The following is a 16,550-nucleotide window of genomic DNA, read 5'->3' on the forward strand; positions in this document are numbered from 1 at the left end:
CAGTGTGGAGATTTCTTAAAAAACTGGAAATAGAACTGCCATATGACCCAGCAATACCACTTCTGGGCATACACACCGAGGAAACCAGATCTGAAAGAGACACGTGCACCCCAATGTTCATCGCAGCACTGTTTATAATAGCCAGGACATGGAAGCAGCCTAGATGCCCATCCGCAGATGAATGGATAAGGAAGCTGTGGTACATATACACCATGGAATATTACTCAGCCGTTAAAAAGAATTCATTTGAATCAGTTCTAATGAGATGGACGAAACTGGAGCCCATTATACAGAGTGAAGTAAGCCAGAAAGATAAAGAACATTACAGCATACTAACACATATATACGGAATTTAGAAAGATGGTAACGATAACCCTATATGCAAAACAGAAAAAGAAACACAGAAGTACAGAACAGACTTTTGAACTCCGTGGGAGAAGGTGAGGGTGGGATGTTTCAAAAGAACAGCATGTATATTATCTATGGTGAATCAGACCACTAGCCCAGGTGGGATGCATGAGACGAGTGCTCGGGCCTGGTGCACTGGGAGGACCCAGAGGAGTCGGGTGGAGAGGGAGGTGGGAGGGGGGATCGGGATGGGGAATACGTGTAACTCAATGGCTGATTCGTGTCAATGTATGACAAAACCCACTGAAATGTTGTGAAGTAATTGGCCTCCAACTAATAAAATAAAATTTAAAAAAAAAAAAAAAGAAAGAAAAAAAAAAAAAAGTTAAACATAGAATTAGCATATGGGCTAGCAAATCCACTCATGGGAATTTACTAAAGGGAATTGAAAACATATATCCATACAAAATCTTGTACAAATGTGTTCATAGCAGCATTTTTTTTAAGACTGGCCAATGAATAACCATGATAGATGAATAAAGGCTCAGATGGTAAAGAATCTGCCTTCAATGTGGGAGACCCGGGTTCGATCCATGGGTCGAGAAGATCCCCTGGAGAAGGGAATGGCAACCCACTTCAGTATTCTTGCCTGGAGAATTCAGTGGATAGAAGGGCCTGGCGGGCTGCAGTCCATGGGGTTGAAAAGAGTCGGACATGACTGAGTGACTAACAACACAATCTAGCCAAACAACAGGATATTATTTGACCATACAAAGATATAAAATACAGATCATGCTACAACACAGATGAATCTATCTTAAAAACATGCTATGTGAAAGAAGCCAGACACAAAAGGCCATGTGTTCTTTGACTCCATTAGTATGAAATGTCCAGAATTGGCAAATCCATAGAGACCAAAGTTGGATTAGAAATTACTAGATCTGAGAGAAAGAGGGGTGGGACATGATTGGTGGTGGGTATAGAATTCTGGAATTAGATAGTGATGATGGTCACATTTGTGAATATATTAAAGACCAGTGAATTGTTTACTTTAGAAGTCTAAATTTTGTGGTATGTTAATTACATTTTAGTAGAGCTATTATTTTTTAAATGAAAATAAATCAAGAGGGAACATGGGGGACAAGGGAAAGCTGAGCAGAAGAATCTCCAAAATGTTACAAAAGAAAGAATAAGACAAGGGAGAAGTCTTACTAAGGGCTGCCTTTTTAGGCATAGTTCCTTTTTTAAACTTTTTTTTTAAATGAAGGCTAATTGAGGAGAAAATTAAAAGACATAGACTTTAAATGCAGCCTTAAGGAGTTTGGTTTAGATGAAAGTTTTTCCTATCCGTACGGAGTTGGAATAAGAGGTTTTCATATCTCTCTTTTTGGAAGATTAAACGGTGCTTAGAATAGGTCCCATGTGTCAATCCCTGGAAGCCCTTCCTGAAATGGGAGAGGGATGAATTAGATGACCTTTCATGGTCTTTGGTCTTTTTCTCTTTCTCAGAACAATCAGTCCTCAGCATTTGATATAACACACTGCCTCCAGAGCACTGAAATAAGAGAGAAGAGACACTTCTGTTTCTTGAAAAGTTTTATTTGGTTTATTCAGTCATAAGCATACATTCTTCTTAAGACTATAAAAGTCTTCTCCTCCAAACAGCTAACTTTTTATTGAAAAAAAAAAAAAAGCACAACTTGAAATAGCCACCTATTATTTCAATCAATTGTGCAAAGAAAGTAAATTCAGATTATGTATCGCTACCTCTACTCATGTTATTAATATGAATACATAGAATGCACTTGGCCTGGTAAATAGTTTGCAAACCTCTACAAGCCTTTGAATTCATTTTATTTGAAAAGTAAAATAACATCATCCTCACTCGTATTTCCCAGGGATCAACCACTTCTAAGCATTCCCCATTGCCTCCCATTGCTCTTAGCTTTAGGAGAAAACAAGTACCTGCTTTGGGTCCACTCAGCAGCATCTTCCTCATTCTCTGCCTAGGACCCAGATTCCCTTGAAAATAAAACAAGCTGGGGGACAAAATTAGGGCAAGGAAGTCTGTTCTGGCCCTGCCTTCAGATGCAAATCAGGTGTTTTTTCCTGGTGACCTAGTCAGGTCCCCCAGGTTCAGTAGGGCTTCATTTTAGGCAAAGTCACCATTGGTACTCTTGGCTTCGTCATCACACACATTCAACAATATTCTTTCATTGAGTAAATATCGAAATTGAAACTTTCCCATTTGGGGTTGGTAATAGAAACCTCCATCTCCAATGTCTCAAATGTTTACTGAATAAACGGATTGTGGTTCTAGAACCAGATAGGGTGAAGACTTTGAGCTGCTGAGAATGGTGACTAATGGAAACCTCTCACTGAGACATGAAGCACTTCTCTTCCTCAGGATGGACCTCTGGTGCTGTCCTGCTAAGCAAGGGCATGGTCAAACTGCCCTTTCTCCAGGCCTTCAAGTCCGTCAGCCCAGGTCGAGGTTGGCATGCTCCGATACGGGTCCAAAAGAATCCGGAAGCACCTGACGATGAGGATGCCCAAGAAAATAAACAACAAAATCACAAAAACAAATGTGGTTTTCTGCTCCAGAGACATGCTAGAATCTGATGACATGTTCCCAAGGGGCACCAGGGGAGAAGGGACTGGCTGTCCTCCATCCATTGTCCAGGGATGCTAGAGCACGGGGTCTCCCAGCTTCTTTCTCTTCCATCATCAGCCTGCCGAGATCATGGTGGCTGCACCTTGGAGAGGCTGCAGAGAGAAAGGAAGGGAAGGAGAGGCAGTAAACATCAAAGGGCAACTTTATTTCTAGGCTCATCATCCTATTCTTCAGAGAGAAGCTTTTTCAACAGGGATGCTTAATTCCATATAACTATGGGGAAGAATATGTTACTCTTGCATGAAATTACCAGACTGTTCTCAGGGCAGCCACCTGGGGCCAGGAGGGATGGGCAGGAAGGGCAACCAGAGTACAGAAGATGAGAAACGTACAAGGTAATGTTGACCTCAGGTGTGTTGCCAACTTGACTTCCAAACCCAGCCTCCCTGCCAAGTTTCTTCCAAATTCCCTCCAATAACAATACTCTCACATCATTCTTATAATGAGCCCATTGACTGGACACCAGCTGTGTGCCAGGACTGAAGATAGCCACTCTACCACAGCCTCCATGAAAGCAGGGATCTCTGTAGTATGAGGAAACTGAGGCTGGAAAAGTGTTAGTCACTCAGTCGTGTCCAGTTCTTTGCAGCTCCATGGACTGCAGCCCACCAGGCTCCTCTGTCCATGGGATTCTCCAGGCAAGAATACGGGAGTGGGTTTCCATTTCCTTCTCCAGGGGATCTTCCCAACCTAGGGATCAAACCTGGGTGTCCTGCATTGCAGGCAGATTCTTTATTGTCTGAGCCGGGCTGGAAAAGTTGCTCAATATAGAAACTCTCTCAAGGAGCATTGGGTTTGGGTCTTCAGTCTCTAGCCTCCGTGTTACTGTGTGTGGGACCTTGAAGAGGTCACTAAGCTGGAAAGATGAGAAGTAGAAATGGCTGCGTGCTATCTCACGGTGCTACCATGAAGATGAATGTCAGGGGAAACCTTTGAAAAGCATACAAAGATGAAAAGCAAGGGAAACAAAGTGTTGCTTCACTGAAGACAGGACTAAGGAAGCTACCATGCTCCTCCTCTGCGCTCTCTCGCTTGGGCCAGGGGAGAAGGGAGGGGTCTCAGACTCCCAAACCATTAAACTGCTGCTGCTTTTTCTCTTTTCATCAAAAAACAAAAACCTGGTTCAATACTTGATCCTGGAAAGGACCTAGAGAACCGAGCTTGGGAAAAGAAATTGATTGCATTTTTTAAAAGCCTTACAGCAGCTTCCTACTGTTTGTTTAAGACCATTTGGTGAGAGGAAGAGAAAGAAAGAAAGATTATCACCATTTCTATTTTGCTAGTAGAAAAACTAAGGTGTATGGATATTACTGTTTGTCTTTAAAGGCACATTGAAGTAGACACCAAGGTCAGTGAAAGCTTCATATATTGAACTAAACCTATTTAAATCAAATTTGATAAAGAAAAGCACTTACATTAGACATTACCATATAGGTAAATCATAGGACACATTTATGAATCTGTCTGTAAAAAAATTACATAGTCATCTATGGAAATTACCATGAATTCAAAAGAAATTATGCTCAATGAAAATAAGCAACCAAATAAAAATAGAATTATGGCCTAGAGGATTAACATAGTATTTCTTCAGTTAATTTATAATCATTGTCTTGAGGTATAGAACTAGTGAGCATGATAGCAGTTTGCATATATGTTGACACTTCAAAGTTTATAAAATCACAGTCTAAAAACAGTTTATAAAGGGAATTACAACTGGTATCTGGGAGGAAGGAGTTACCAGTTTAGGGGAAATAATATTCTGCAGCTCCTTGACTCTGAATTTTTTAAAGGTTGGAATAGTTGCAGGAGATTCATTTATGATTCATTTTTATTTTAAAATACAATTGGAATAAAATTTGACTGTTTTTTAAAAACATCTCTTTAGGAGTATAGAGGATATTCATGGATTGGGCTTGGTTTGCTTGTTTTTAAGCACCCCACCAGTCTTGGGTGCTAATTCTTAATAGGAACTGAAGAGCGGACAGGGAAGGTAGCCAAGGCAGCTCTCCCTGGTGCTTCTAGCTAAGGACATCCATGCTGCTGCTGCTGCTAAGTCACTTCAGTCGTGTCCAACTCTGTGCAACCCCATATACAGCAGCCCACCAGGCTCCTCCATCCCTGGAATTCTCCAGGCAAGAACACTGGAGTGGTTTGCCATTTCCTTCTCCAATGCATGAAAGTGAAAAGTGAAAGTGAAGTCACTCAGTCGTGTCCGACTCTTAGTGATCCTATGAACTGCATCCTACCAGGCTGCTCCGTCCATGGGATTTTCCAGGCAAGAGTACTGGAGTGGGTTGCCATTGCCTTCTCCGAAGGGCATCCATACCCACACCAAACACCCAAACTGGACTTAATCATACCAAACAAAAAATTCTCCAAAACCTGGGTCAAAAGAAAGCCTTTTGGTGATAGAGGAATAGATGCCTACGCTGTGCCAAGCTCAGTTGTGTCTAACTCTTGCGACCCGTGGACTGTAGCTTGCCAGGCTCCTCTCTTCATGGGATTTTTCAGGCAAGAATATTGGAGTGGGTTGCCATTTCCTCCTCCAGAGTATCTTCCCAATCCAGGGCTCGAACCCTCATCTCTTGCATCTCCTGCATTGGCAGGCGCGTTCTTTACCACTGAGACACACTATGGTGCCTCTTGTCTTTTCATGTCCAACTGATCCCTGGCCTTCCCACTGGCTTACTAAAATCCATTTTACTATGTCCATTTTCCCTCTGGCCCAAATGAAGCCAGAGCCATTTTCTTTGTCTGTTCTTTAACACAGCTGAGACAGATTTGCATTTTTAGGAAAATTTTGTTTATGAAAACATTACATAATCCAAAAGGGAAATAGAAGAAAAAAGAGGACCATAGACCTGTGAAGTTCAATGAAAACAGTGGAGAAGTGGATACAGAACCTTATGAGCCTGTATTAATGACACCCTAGTCATGGGCTGTCTGACTAATATAGCAATACCTTTTCAGTCCCTTCTTTCTCACCCCTGGTCTTCACTTTACTATTATGATGAGCACCATCATGACACCCTGGACCAGTCTTCTCCAGCCTTGTCCTTTGTACAAGGCAAAGTATCAAGTCCTTTTCTCTTAGCTAAGCATCCTGTAATTCCTAGGCTTACCCCATAACTCAGGTTTTAGAACGGGTACACCATTCATTTGGGGGATGCAGTGATGGGCAACCATTCCAAGAAGCCCCAGTAAACAACCTAGTCATTTCAATTCAGATCATCAGCGACATCTCTCTATACATGAGTCTGGGGCCTCACTTCTTCACAGGAAAACCAACTATTAGAATGTCTTAACACAGTTTTAATTTGCAATTTTACCATGCTATGCTGATTAAAAGGCAGATCTAAGGATATAGTTAACCCTCCTTGCAACCTGATCAGGTGTTTTGAGAAGCCTGCTAAAATATAAATATATATATTCTTGTTCTCTGAGCCTTTCACCACCAATCCCTTTTAGATATACCAAACTGAGGAGACAATAGAGATGAAAGCATTTTGAGAACTCTAAAGATCTTTACAGATTGTAAGCCTCTGACCTCCCAGCATACTATGATGCCCAAGTTCCTATTAAAATAACTTCATTTGGTCAAATCATCACAGGTCTCTATTAAAGTGCAGTATTTTACCAGGGAAAATGACACATTAACACACTGGCAGGGATTTGTCTTTGAATACTATTCCTGTTTGGAGGAGGAAGAAAAGAGGTAGATAGAAAGGAAATTGAAGGAAGATCCTGCTGGGAGCAAGCGGCTGCTAGAGGGACTTGCAGGAACCAGACTTGGGGGCTATGAGTTGATGGTCCAGAGGGAGAGTCCTGGGGAAGGATGACGGAGAGTGGGTAGAGATGAGAAGAGGAAATGGTTATGAAAGGAGATGGAGATCCAGAGATTCAGAAAGAAATGCCAACTATTTCCCAGTTTTGCCTGGAACTACTTGAAATCCCTAGATGAGCCTGCTTGATTTTAAACCTGCAATCAACTAATCAATAATTTACAAATTTGGAAAGCTCAACAGCATGTTTAAGCTAAAGTGTAAGATGCAGAAATCATCAGTGAAAGATGCAGAAATAGAAATAAATGTAATCACTTGGCCACCACAGTACAAGAATATTCAAAGACATCCAAATTTTGTAAGTGCCTGAGAGTAAAGTGTCCCTTTTTTGGTAGAAATAATTCTTAGGGAATGGTCACAATTGCTTTTGCCTAAACAATAAAAGGTTCCTTTCAGAATAGTGGAATGTGGGCAAGTAAATTATTTTGAAAGATTCTGATGCAACCATTATCAGCATTAATAACAACAAAAGGCAGTTATTTTAAGAAGGACCAGAGCTACTCACAGCAGTATTTAATCCTGACTGGCTTTCCCTATCACATAGCACACCTGTCTTCCCTTTGCTGGGTCCATTTGTATGTGCTCGGGAAATAAAGTCTAATTTTATCATGGACCAAGGAAACCTTAATTGAAAGCTGCCATTTTCAAAAGTCATGTAATACATCCCTTTTCTCAAACTAAGCTCCTTGGACTCTAAGTTCACAAGGTGCAAACACCCTGAATTAGTCACTAAGCCCTGTGTGAGGAGTCCATCTCACCCATAGTCATTCTTACTGTCAGCCACTCAATTTAGTTCGTTTGCAGAGAAACCCTCTCTCTCACCCCATACTTCCTCTATACTGCGTCATGATACATCTTTCTAAGCTCAAATTTAACATTCCTCCCCTCAGAAAACCCTTGTACTCCAATATCCAAGACCCTCACCAACCTCTTAACCCTCTTGTGGACCTGATACACCTGTTTTCTGGACCACAAATTAGCTGGCAAACTGTCAGTGGAATTTTTCTGAGGTCTTACTATATTTTCAAAGTAAGTTCAGAAAGGAACAAAGATCAAGTCACATTTGGTTTTGAGCAAAATGACCAGTGGACAAGAAGAAACTTACATGTAATTGATCTGCCGTCACCTAAGGAGAGCGTCCCATGGCCGTTCAGCAGCTCCACCTCACACCAGGTATTCTTTGAACACCTCCAGGCTTCCCACCTCTGAGCTTTGAGTCATGATGCTGCCCGCCAGATGCTCTGCTCCTCGCCCTCTTCCCACCTGCGGCTTTCTCTCCCGCCCTCGGGTCCACGCCAAAGTCCTCCTCCTCAGCGGGGCCTCGGTGCTCCCTTCACCCGAGGCACCGACGCCTCCTGCTCGGTCCCCAGGAACACTTCACCTCCGCTCTGCAGCAGCACCTATCACCCGATGTATCTCCACTGTGCTCGTCACCGTCCCCTTTTTAAACAACAGGCTCCTTGAGGAATTCCTTGCTGCTCTGGGATCATTGCCTCGCTAAATAGAGGAACTCTGGCCCCTTAGAGTTCAGGGAACTGAATTCAAGCTTGGAGGTGCTGGGTGGTACAGAGAAGGGGTGAAAAAAAGCACATGTCATCCACCCTAACTGGGATGTCAGACCATTGTGGTTGAAATAGATCTTGTTTTCAAAGAAGCACAAATAGTCTGAGTCACAATGACATTTTAATAGTCACAGAGCTCATGATTTAAGCAGCAGTTGTTTATTTTTAATTTTTTTTGACCTCACTGCTGATGGGTAGGGTCTGAAATATAGAAATCAGCTGGAATTAAGCACTCTCCATTCTGTTTAAGGGGTCAATCCTTTCTTACCTAGATTGCTTTTTGATGGGGAAGGATAGCCATTTAAAATATCCTGAATCGTATTGTCTTACATGGGAACTATCAATGTCAACACATATCCTTCTCAAGCTTGGAGACTTTGGACTGTTCATCTCATTATAAAATTTCACAGTAAGAAAAAATATTTTGTCTGGAGAGAACTATCTTAAAGTAATGAGATATTTCTTATTTTTCAAGTGACAGCGACAGAATTCATTCATTGCATTTGGCCCCTTGTCCTGGGAAACCACACACAGGCATGCGAATTCACCATCTCACTTTTGTGGTCGTCCCTCTTGCACTGGGTTGCAATAACAGCTGCAGTAGATGCAGTGTATAGTCCTGCCTTGCACATTGTGAGCTGTTCAAAAACTAGGTGATGAGGAATGAGTGTTTTCTCTTTATCTCATTGTTGTGCAAAATGAGATTTATTGCTCATTTCCCACGCAGGAATGGAGATTGTTAAATAAACCGCCCCAAATCAAAAAACCCAAAAGAGCAGCCCCCTTCAAAGGGGAATGAGTAGAAAGTCATCATCCTTCAACTGCTAATGCCCTGCAGGGTGCTGTGAAACAACGCAGCCTGTATTTTAAGTACCCCGAAACCATATAATTGCTGTACCTAATTTTTAAACTTTGTAGGCCACAAACCCAGTTATGTGACTTGATGTGTTTGCAAAAGCAGATGTAAAAACAGTTCATCCATCGAGCAAGAACACTCACAGGCTTGTCCAGTTTACACTCACATGTAATGGACAGGACACTTTGTCCGACAAAGACATCCTGTGTACCTTGTTTGTATTTATCTAGCAGCCTAGTGAGACCAATCTGTAGACTATGAAGTAGGGAGGGAGTTGGCTGGGTAGGCAGGACTGAATTTGCAACAACTGACAGGGACAAACTTCCTCAAAGTGCTGCATTATCCTGCAATAGTTCTGAAGCTTGGCTGTTGAAATGTGAACATGTCTTGTAAAGATGGAATAAACAATATATCCTGAAACTGAGGCAGAATAGAATCACTCTCTACTTTTTTGAGCTAAAGGAAGCCTCATCTGCATTGCTGTGTGTATAGCTGGAGTGTTTGGAGGTATATCGTCCAGTCCATTCCACCCACCCACCCCCGACATGTAAACATCCCAGTCAACCCTTTTACACATCTCCCCCCACAACTGTGAGCCCACCACCAAAGCCACCTCATTTCTTGTAGAAATTCTGTGTATGAATCCAGTGAAGAGCAACTTGCATTCCAGGATATACACGCAAAGATGCAAAATGCTTCCTATAAATTCACAGAATACGTGGCCCTTTTGGTGGCCAGCCAAGACCTTGAGGTAGAGATTTCCTGACTCTAAGTACTTCAGGCATTTTAACCGCCCCCTCCCCATTTTTCTGGCTCACATAAAGACATGGCAACTTCCATGTTCCTCTTTTTCAACACCGCTCCTATTCTGATACAATAACCCTGATGATTCCAAATTCACAGGATGGTTAGGAGTAAATATTACTTTATACACTCAAAAACTAGACCCAAGGTTAATAGAAAGCCCATAGACAACAATTTTAAAGATGAGCGAATGTGGTCAGCTACAAATGTCAACAGGCAGTTTCAGAACTGTTGCTAGCCCTGACTGCTGCACAAGAGGTCGGCTTCCTCTGCCCATCTCTGCAAAGTCAGCCTGCAGACACATCTGCTGCTTGGTTTGGGGTGTGAAGCCTGTTGTAGCCAGTTCACCATGCTGGTCAGCAGGGGACCTTTATCTTCAGCCTGAGCCCTGCCCTCAGCTTTACTTCCTCCCTATTTTCAGCTTTCTCCTAACATCTGCTTTACGACTTTTAAAGGGACTGCAGGGCAAGACTGCAGCCTTGCTGAGAACATCAGAAAAATAGCCTGTGAGTGCCCAGTCAGTAAAGGGGGGTATCAAAAGGCACCACGAGCAAACTGGAACTTTAAAGTCCAAACAGTAACCTTACTGTTCAACTCAGTTTTCCTTCTCTTCCCTTGTGTGTTTCCTAGTGAAGGAGAGTGCTTGCTGATACCTCAAAAGGCTAGGGCTGCACATTGCCCAGGGACAACAGGGACAGTCAGCATTATCATTATGAGTTGTTTGGGTCATGATCCTTTGTAACCAAATTAGAACATCCCTGTTACATTTTAGAAGGTTGGATGTTTTAGGCAAATAGGAAAAAAAAAAAAAGTGCAATGGGCAAAGAGCTTTCAAGAATAATTTACTGCAGCTTAGCAAAGAAAAAAGCCTGTTTTACTATTCTCTTATCCAGTATCTGCAGCATTATAAACTTAAGAATGCTTTAAAAATACAAGCATCATTACATTTCACCCCATGCATTAACTTTACCTAGCAGTTATTTAATTAGACTTTATCTGACAGCTAGATCTAAATTCAGAACTTGGATCCAAAAGGCATCCATGCGATCATGGCTCATGCATATATTTAAAGTTAGAGGAAAGCATTTAATTAGCCCACCATAGACACAGATTTTGGTCAAATACCTGGATCTGGCTGAACAAACACTTGATCCATTTCCTGGTGGAACAGTTACAGGTAGTTACAAGCCTCCTTAGTTTCCATTCTTCCCGACCAGGCTGTGAGAAAGCAGTAGGCAGTGGTAGCTGCAAGCAGCTGATGGCACACCCCAGAGCTAAAGCTGTTGTTTCAGGCTTAGAAACTTCCCATTAAAACCCCGAGTTAAAGGAGCATCGTCTTTCTGTGTGAGGCATCATTAGCGGCCAATACAGCTGCTTCTCTGAGGCGAGCCATGATTTCGGTTCTGCCTCAGCAACTCTTCGGAGAATTCTGCTTCAGTGAGTAGAGGCAGTATCCTAGCAGTGTGTCTGAAATCATCTTCAAGAAAGCATTAACATTCAAAAGGAGTACGGGGGAAAACATCACAGGACATTCCCATACCTTTTCAAAAATCAAAGCCATAAATCTACCAGTGTCCTGCTCTTCTCTATTGATTGTTGACACTATTCCTCTTTGGGGATGTCAATTAGCACCTTGCAGCAACCAGCCTCCATATCGATCACGGTTTATGACCTTCAGGCCAACTTAATTAATGGAAAGACTTCTAGGGAAGGGTATCATCTTAGCATTTAGGAGATGAAGGAAAGAATCCTTTTCCTAAAAAAAAAAAACCAAAGTTGACCTTTCAGAAAAGCAACGATTATGGGAGGCACTGAGGAAGGAACCAGTAAAAAGAAAATCCTATTTTCACCACCTGTTTGTAAATTTACTAGGTGGTGGGTTGCCAGGTCTGCTCTCCTTTGGGCAGTGTGCATAATTGTGACTTTGGCAGTTACCCCACCCCACACAGGCCATCTGAGCCCACTTGGTAAATAAAGATAGACCTTTACTGAGAGAAAGTTGTACTAATTCTAAAGATCCTGGTGACATGGCATAACACTTATACTATTTTCCTTGGACAGAGTACCTAAATAAATTGGGAAAATATAAGATAAAATTCATCTTAAAAAAAAAAAAAAGTGTTTCTCTTGAAAGCATTCAGCCTAATCCTTAAGATGGAACATCCTTGATTTTTGGCAATTCACCACTTTCTTTGTTGAAATGGAAGAACAATTAGCAGCAACACCCACCCACCAAATAATGGGGTGCAAGGTATTCAAAGCTAACTCTCCCTGTGCCTGTCAGCTCTGCTGTCTCTTTGACTTGCCTGAGAAGCTGGCCATGACCCAGTAGCTCTAGGGGACTAGAATGAAGCTCATTCTCTGAGGAAAACCCCCACCTGCTAGCAAGAGACAACAATCCTGGATAAGCCTCAGCTCCAAGGAAATTCAAATGCTAAGGGTTAGAGTCTACATCAGAATCAAATGCTTCACAAGAACATGAAGGTATTTTCCCCAGATGTTTTCCAGACTTTTTAACCAAATTTCCTTTCCAGTTAGTGTAACTTACTGTATTTTCTCTCTCTCTCCTCTCTCACACAAAGACACATGGACACACAAAACAATGCGACAAATGAAATCCAACAGAGCACTGTCATTCAATACTAACTGATATCCATGCTTTTCAGCCGACGGTGCTGGTGGACGGAGCATCCTGCTCGGGAATGCTAACAGAGTGTGGTTCAGGGAACAGTCTGACCCCGCCCTCACTTATGTACTTATCATTCCATGGGGGTAAAAAAGGACTCTAGTTAGAAACGGGCCAGGTGACCACCAGTCCCCTGCCCAGAGGCCCCTCAGATATTGTTGTCATCTATAGACAGCAGAGGTGGCAGGGAACACGAGAGGGCTGTGGTTATCCTCTAGCGACTATGCAGCCTGAACCCATCCCAGGGAGATGAGTGCCTGGCCTATTTTTAAAACTCTCCAGAGAAGTAGATTCCAAAAGCCCCTCTGACAACCTCTGTTTAAACTAACTCCTCCATTGCTTGCTTCATCTCGGTGAGTCAGCGCGTTTTTTCTTCTATCCCCTCTGTGGTCATTAACCACCGCAAGCTTCTGTTAGAATGCTCTTCCACAAAGGAAGCTGAACTAGGTAAGCCAAAGAACATTTGATGAAGATCTGCAGCTACAAAGATCTTCAGGCCAAGTTTGGATATTTCTTCTATAAGATAATTATCATTTGGAATGATCAGTATCAGCCCTTCTCCCCTGCAGTTACGTTATGACAGTCAGTGAAAAAGGACTTACAAAAAGTTTATCTCTTTGAACATTTCCTAGTAGGTTCCAGTCCTTTTGTCTTTGATAATCTTTATAGTTGTTTGAATTCCTCCCCAAATTTCTGCTTTCTAGTCCAGCTTTAAACAGGAACATATAAGGCTACACAGAGATGTTTCATGTTTCAGACTAACATGAAATTTGGTGAAATAGGTTCCATAGCTTTTATATTCTAGCTTCTCTGATCCCAGGGTTATTCCTGAATGTCAATTCAGTCTTTTTACCACATGATACCCTGAGTTAGTATTGTTAGAAATCTATTTTAAGAACTTTTCCTACCTTCTAATTTCATCTCACTTTTAATGTTCTTTAGGTTACAGTTCTTTCCTAAATTTCTTATACTGCACTTTTCCATAAAGAAGTAGACAATGAATATGAGGAAAAGTTCATGAGCTGCCAAGCTTTATGTCAACACAAGGCTGTACTATTATTAATTATCATTGTTTCCTTCTGACTCTACCTAATCCTCAAAGTCAAATTGAATTGAACCTTGGTATAATTTTCAAAATAGAGACATGATTTTCTTTTCATTTTCATCACTAGATTACTGGTTAAAAAAATCTTTTCTTCCTTCTTTTAGGTAAATTTTCCTTTGATGCTATTCAAGAAACATTATTAAGTTCATTCGCTGCGAATCAGATATGTTCTGTGTTAAGTGTGCTCAGAATAAAAACTATAGGTACTACATCTACATCCCTGCTTGAGTTTGTTCAGGTTGTGCACTGCACAACTCTAGGAGGCTTCCTAGTAAGAACCCTAGGAGCTTACCTTCCAGCCATGGTTGCTAAGCTTCTTGACAGGTAAGCCCACCTCCACTATTCCCCACTTGCTCCCCTTCCCTTCGCTACTCACCCAGCAGGCATCTGAATTATGTTCTTACAGGACCTGATTTCACAAGGTCATTTGTAGCTTTTAATTGCCTGAACCAAAAAAAAAAAAAAAAAAAAACTCTTTAGCATTAGTATTTCTTATTCTTTGTGACGACATTGAACATAGCTGACCACTCTTTTCAAGGAAGGAATGGGGAAAAGAATACACAGAGTAAGATGGATGGGGTGGCAAGAATGGGCATGACAGCTCTTAGAGGCCCTCTCCTTTGTTAACTTCTGCCTTCAGAGGCTCTCTTTAGCCTTCCAAGACTAAAGCCAACTGTAACTTACATGACTACCAGCAAATGTGAAATGGAGGATGTGAAAACAGGCTGGGATATGCACTAATGACTCTACCACTTTCAATTCACTAAAAGAGAATTGGAAGTCAGTTTAAGTGTGTCTTCGTTAAATGTCTTCTTAGTTTAAAAAAATCAATGTATCATGTAATGTAAAGTTAAAAAAAAATCAAGATGAGCTCTAATAGCCCTCTGATTTGCCAGGTCTAAGTATAAGCTTATTTATCCACTTGGCTATCTTCACAGGTCAGTGAACATTCAAAGCTCAAAGGAATAGTTGGAAAGATTTAATAATATTTATACCAAGCCTATAAATAAGGATCTATAGTCAAGCATTATTAAAAAGCAAGCAGGTTAAAGTCCAACTGCAAATTGGCAGCCTCCTGGTTTAATCTTTTCTTGAATGCATTTTTGTACCATCACATCTGTTGTATGGTGAATGCTCAATTAGTAGTCGATGAAGCTGGAACACAGAGAAATATAAAAATGAAAATGAGAGACAAACAATGTGCAATGCAGTGGAATTACATTTGAAAGAAAGAAAACACTAATAGAATGTCATACTTGTCAGGATTACAGATTGCCCTAAAAATTATCGAGTTTATTTCTTCCAAAATCAAAAACAGTAAAGCATATAGGAATGAAATGCATCATGCTCATAAAAAAGCTGATGTCCAGTCCTAAAAAGGAACAACTTCACAAAACACATCATATTAATTCTATTTAGAGATAATATTTGCAAAATGTTAGTTATTAATTCTAATTACAGCATGAAAGTATAAGAACATCACTATGGCTTATTCACTGCTCAAAGGAAATTCATACTGAGCAGTTAACAGCCTGGTGGGTAAATTTATTCTTTTAAAATGACTTGTACAATAATAACCATTTACTTAATGACTTTGAAATACTTAATGCCTTTAAAATGTCGTATAAAGTACCAATTAGAGTTTTATACAAACCATCCCTCTAAATTCTTATGCTGTCATTTTGGCAGGGTTCTTTCTTTCTGTTCAACAGCTGCACTGTGGAAGAGAAGATACATGAACAACTTGAGGATTAAGCAGCTTAGAACATTAAGATGATTTATAAAATGAAATAGAATGTATCTGAGAATTACTGACCTTTTAGCCTGACTTTAATACCTGACAAATTTCTGGAAGTAAAAATCTTGCCACTGAAAAATCAATTTGAAAACACTCAGAGGAGAGAAAAATCATATGAAGCAGTTAAAAAATCCTCGTTAAAAATATAGTGAAAAACCAACCTCAGTTCCTGATATTGAAAGTTGTAGAAATTACTGAAAGAAGGCTGAGGAAATAGTAATAAACAGCAGTTATGATATGTGATCACTGAACACAAACTTCAGCTGATTCAACACTGCATTTTATGAGTAACATAATTAGTTGCTGATTGAAAAAATGTTTAAGTTTACAATCATGTCAATGAGATCAGTCAGAAGTTCTAATCATAGAGCAAATTATTTTAAAAGGCAGATATTAAGGGTATATGTTTGTCTTTTGATTCTACATGCAAAGTTTGTAGGAGGCCTGCCACCTATAATTTTTCCTTTAAATAATATATGTGAAATGTTTATGTATGCTGCAGCTGCTGCTAAGTCGCTTCAGTCATGACCGACTCTGTGCAACCCCATAGACGGCAGCCCACCAGGCTCCTCCGTCCCTGGGATTCTCCAGGCAAGATCACTGGAGTGGGTTGCCATTTCCTTCTCCCATGTTTATGTATAGCAAGTACATAGATGCTATAAATCACCTGTGTTTCTGTTATTAACATTAAATTACATCCATTTAATTTATAAATAAAATAGCATTAATATTACATTTTATCACAAGTTTGTTAAACTTGCAAATTTAAGGTGTAGGCCCTGGCCCAGATTATTTACTTTTTTCTTTTTCTTTTTTAGATTATTTAATTAAATCAGGCCAAGAATCTATATTTCAAATAAGAAACCAATATGATT

General features: G+C 40.8%; 1 protein-coding gene across 2 annotated transcripts; it reads right to left on the reverse strand.

Annotated features, from left to right (window-relative positions):
• Positions 1-1,941: 1,941 nt before the first annotated feature.
• CTXN3 (cortexin 3) lies at positions 1,942-11,563 on the reverse strand. 2 transcript variants are annotated; one of them, XM_065934355.1, is made up of 2 exons: positions 11,212-11,563; positions 1,942-3,114 (listed from the first exon to the last, which is right to left on the reverse strand). In XM_065934355.1, the coding sequence occupies exon 2, from the start codon at positions 3,022-3,024 to the stop codon at positions 2,779-2,781; it is 246 nt and encodes an 81-aa protein (XP_065790427.1). In that variant the 5' UTR covers positions 3,025-3,114; positions 11,212-11,563; the 3' UTR covers positions 1,942-2,778. The 2 variants fall into 2 exon arrangements, with proteins under 2 accessions (XP_065790427.1, XP_065790419.1); XM_065934347.1 differs by lacking the exon at positions 11,212-11,563 and adding an exon at positions 7,970-8,409.
• Between the last annotated feature and the right edge of the window lie 4,987 nt (positions 11,564-16,550).

Source organism: Muntiacus reevesi, chromosome 1 (assembly GCF_963930625.1).
Source record: "Muntiacus reevesi chromosome 1, mMunRee1.1, whole genome shotgun sequence".
In the NCBI taxonomy this organism is placed as follows: Eukaryota; Metazoa; Chordata; class Mammalia; order Artiodactyla; family Cervidae; genus Muntiacus; species Muntiacus reevesi.

Excerpts from the sequence above, each read along its gene's own strand:
- CTXN3 (XM_065934355.1), bottom strand. The coding sequence starts at position 3,024 with ATGGATGGAGGACAGCCAGTCCCTTCTCCCCTGGTGCCCCTTGGGAAC.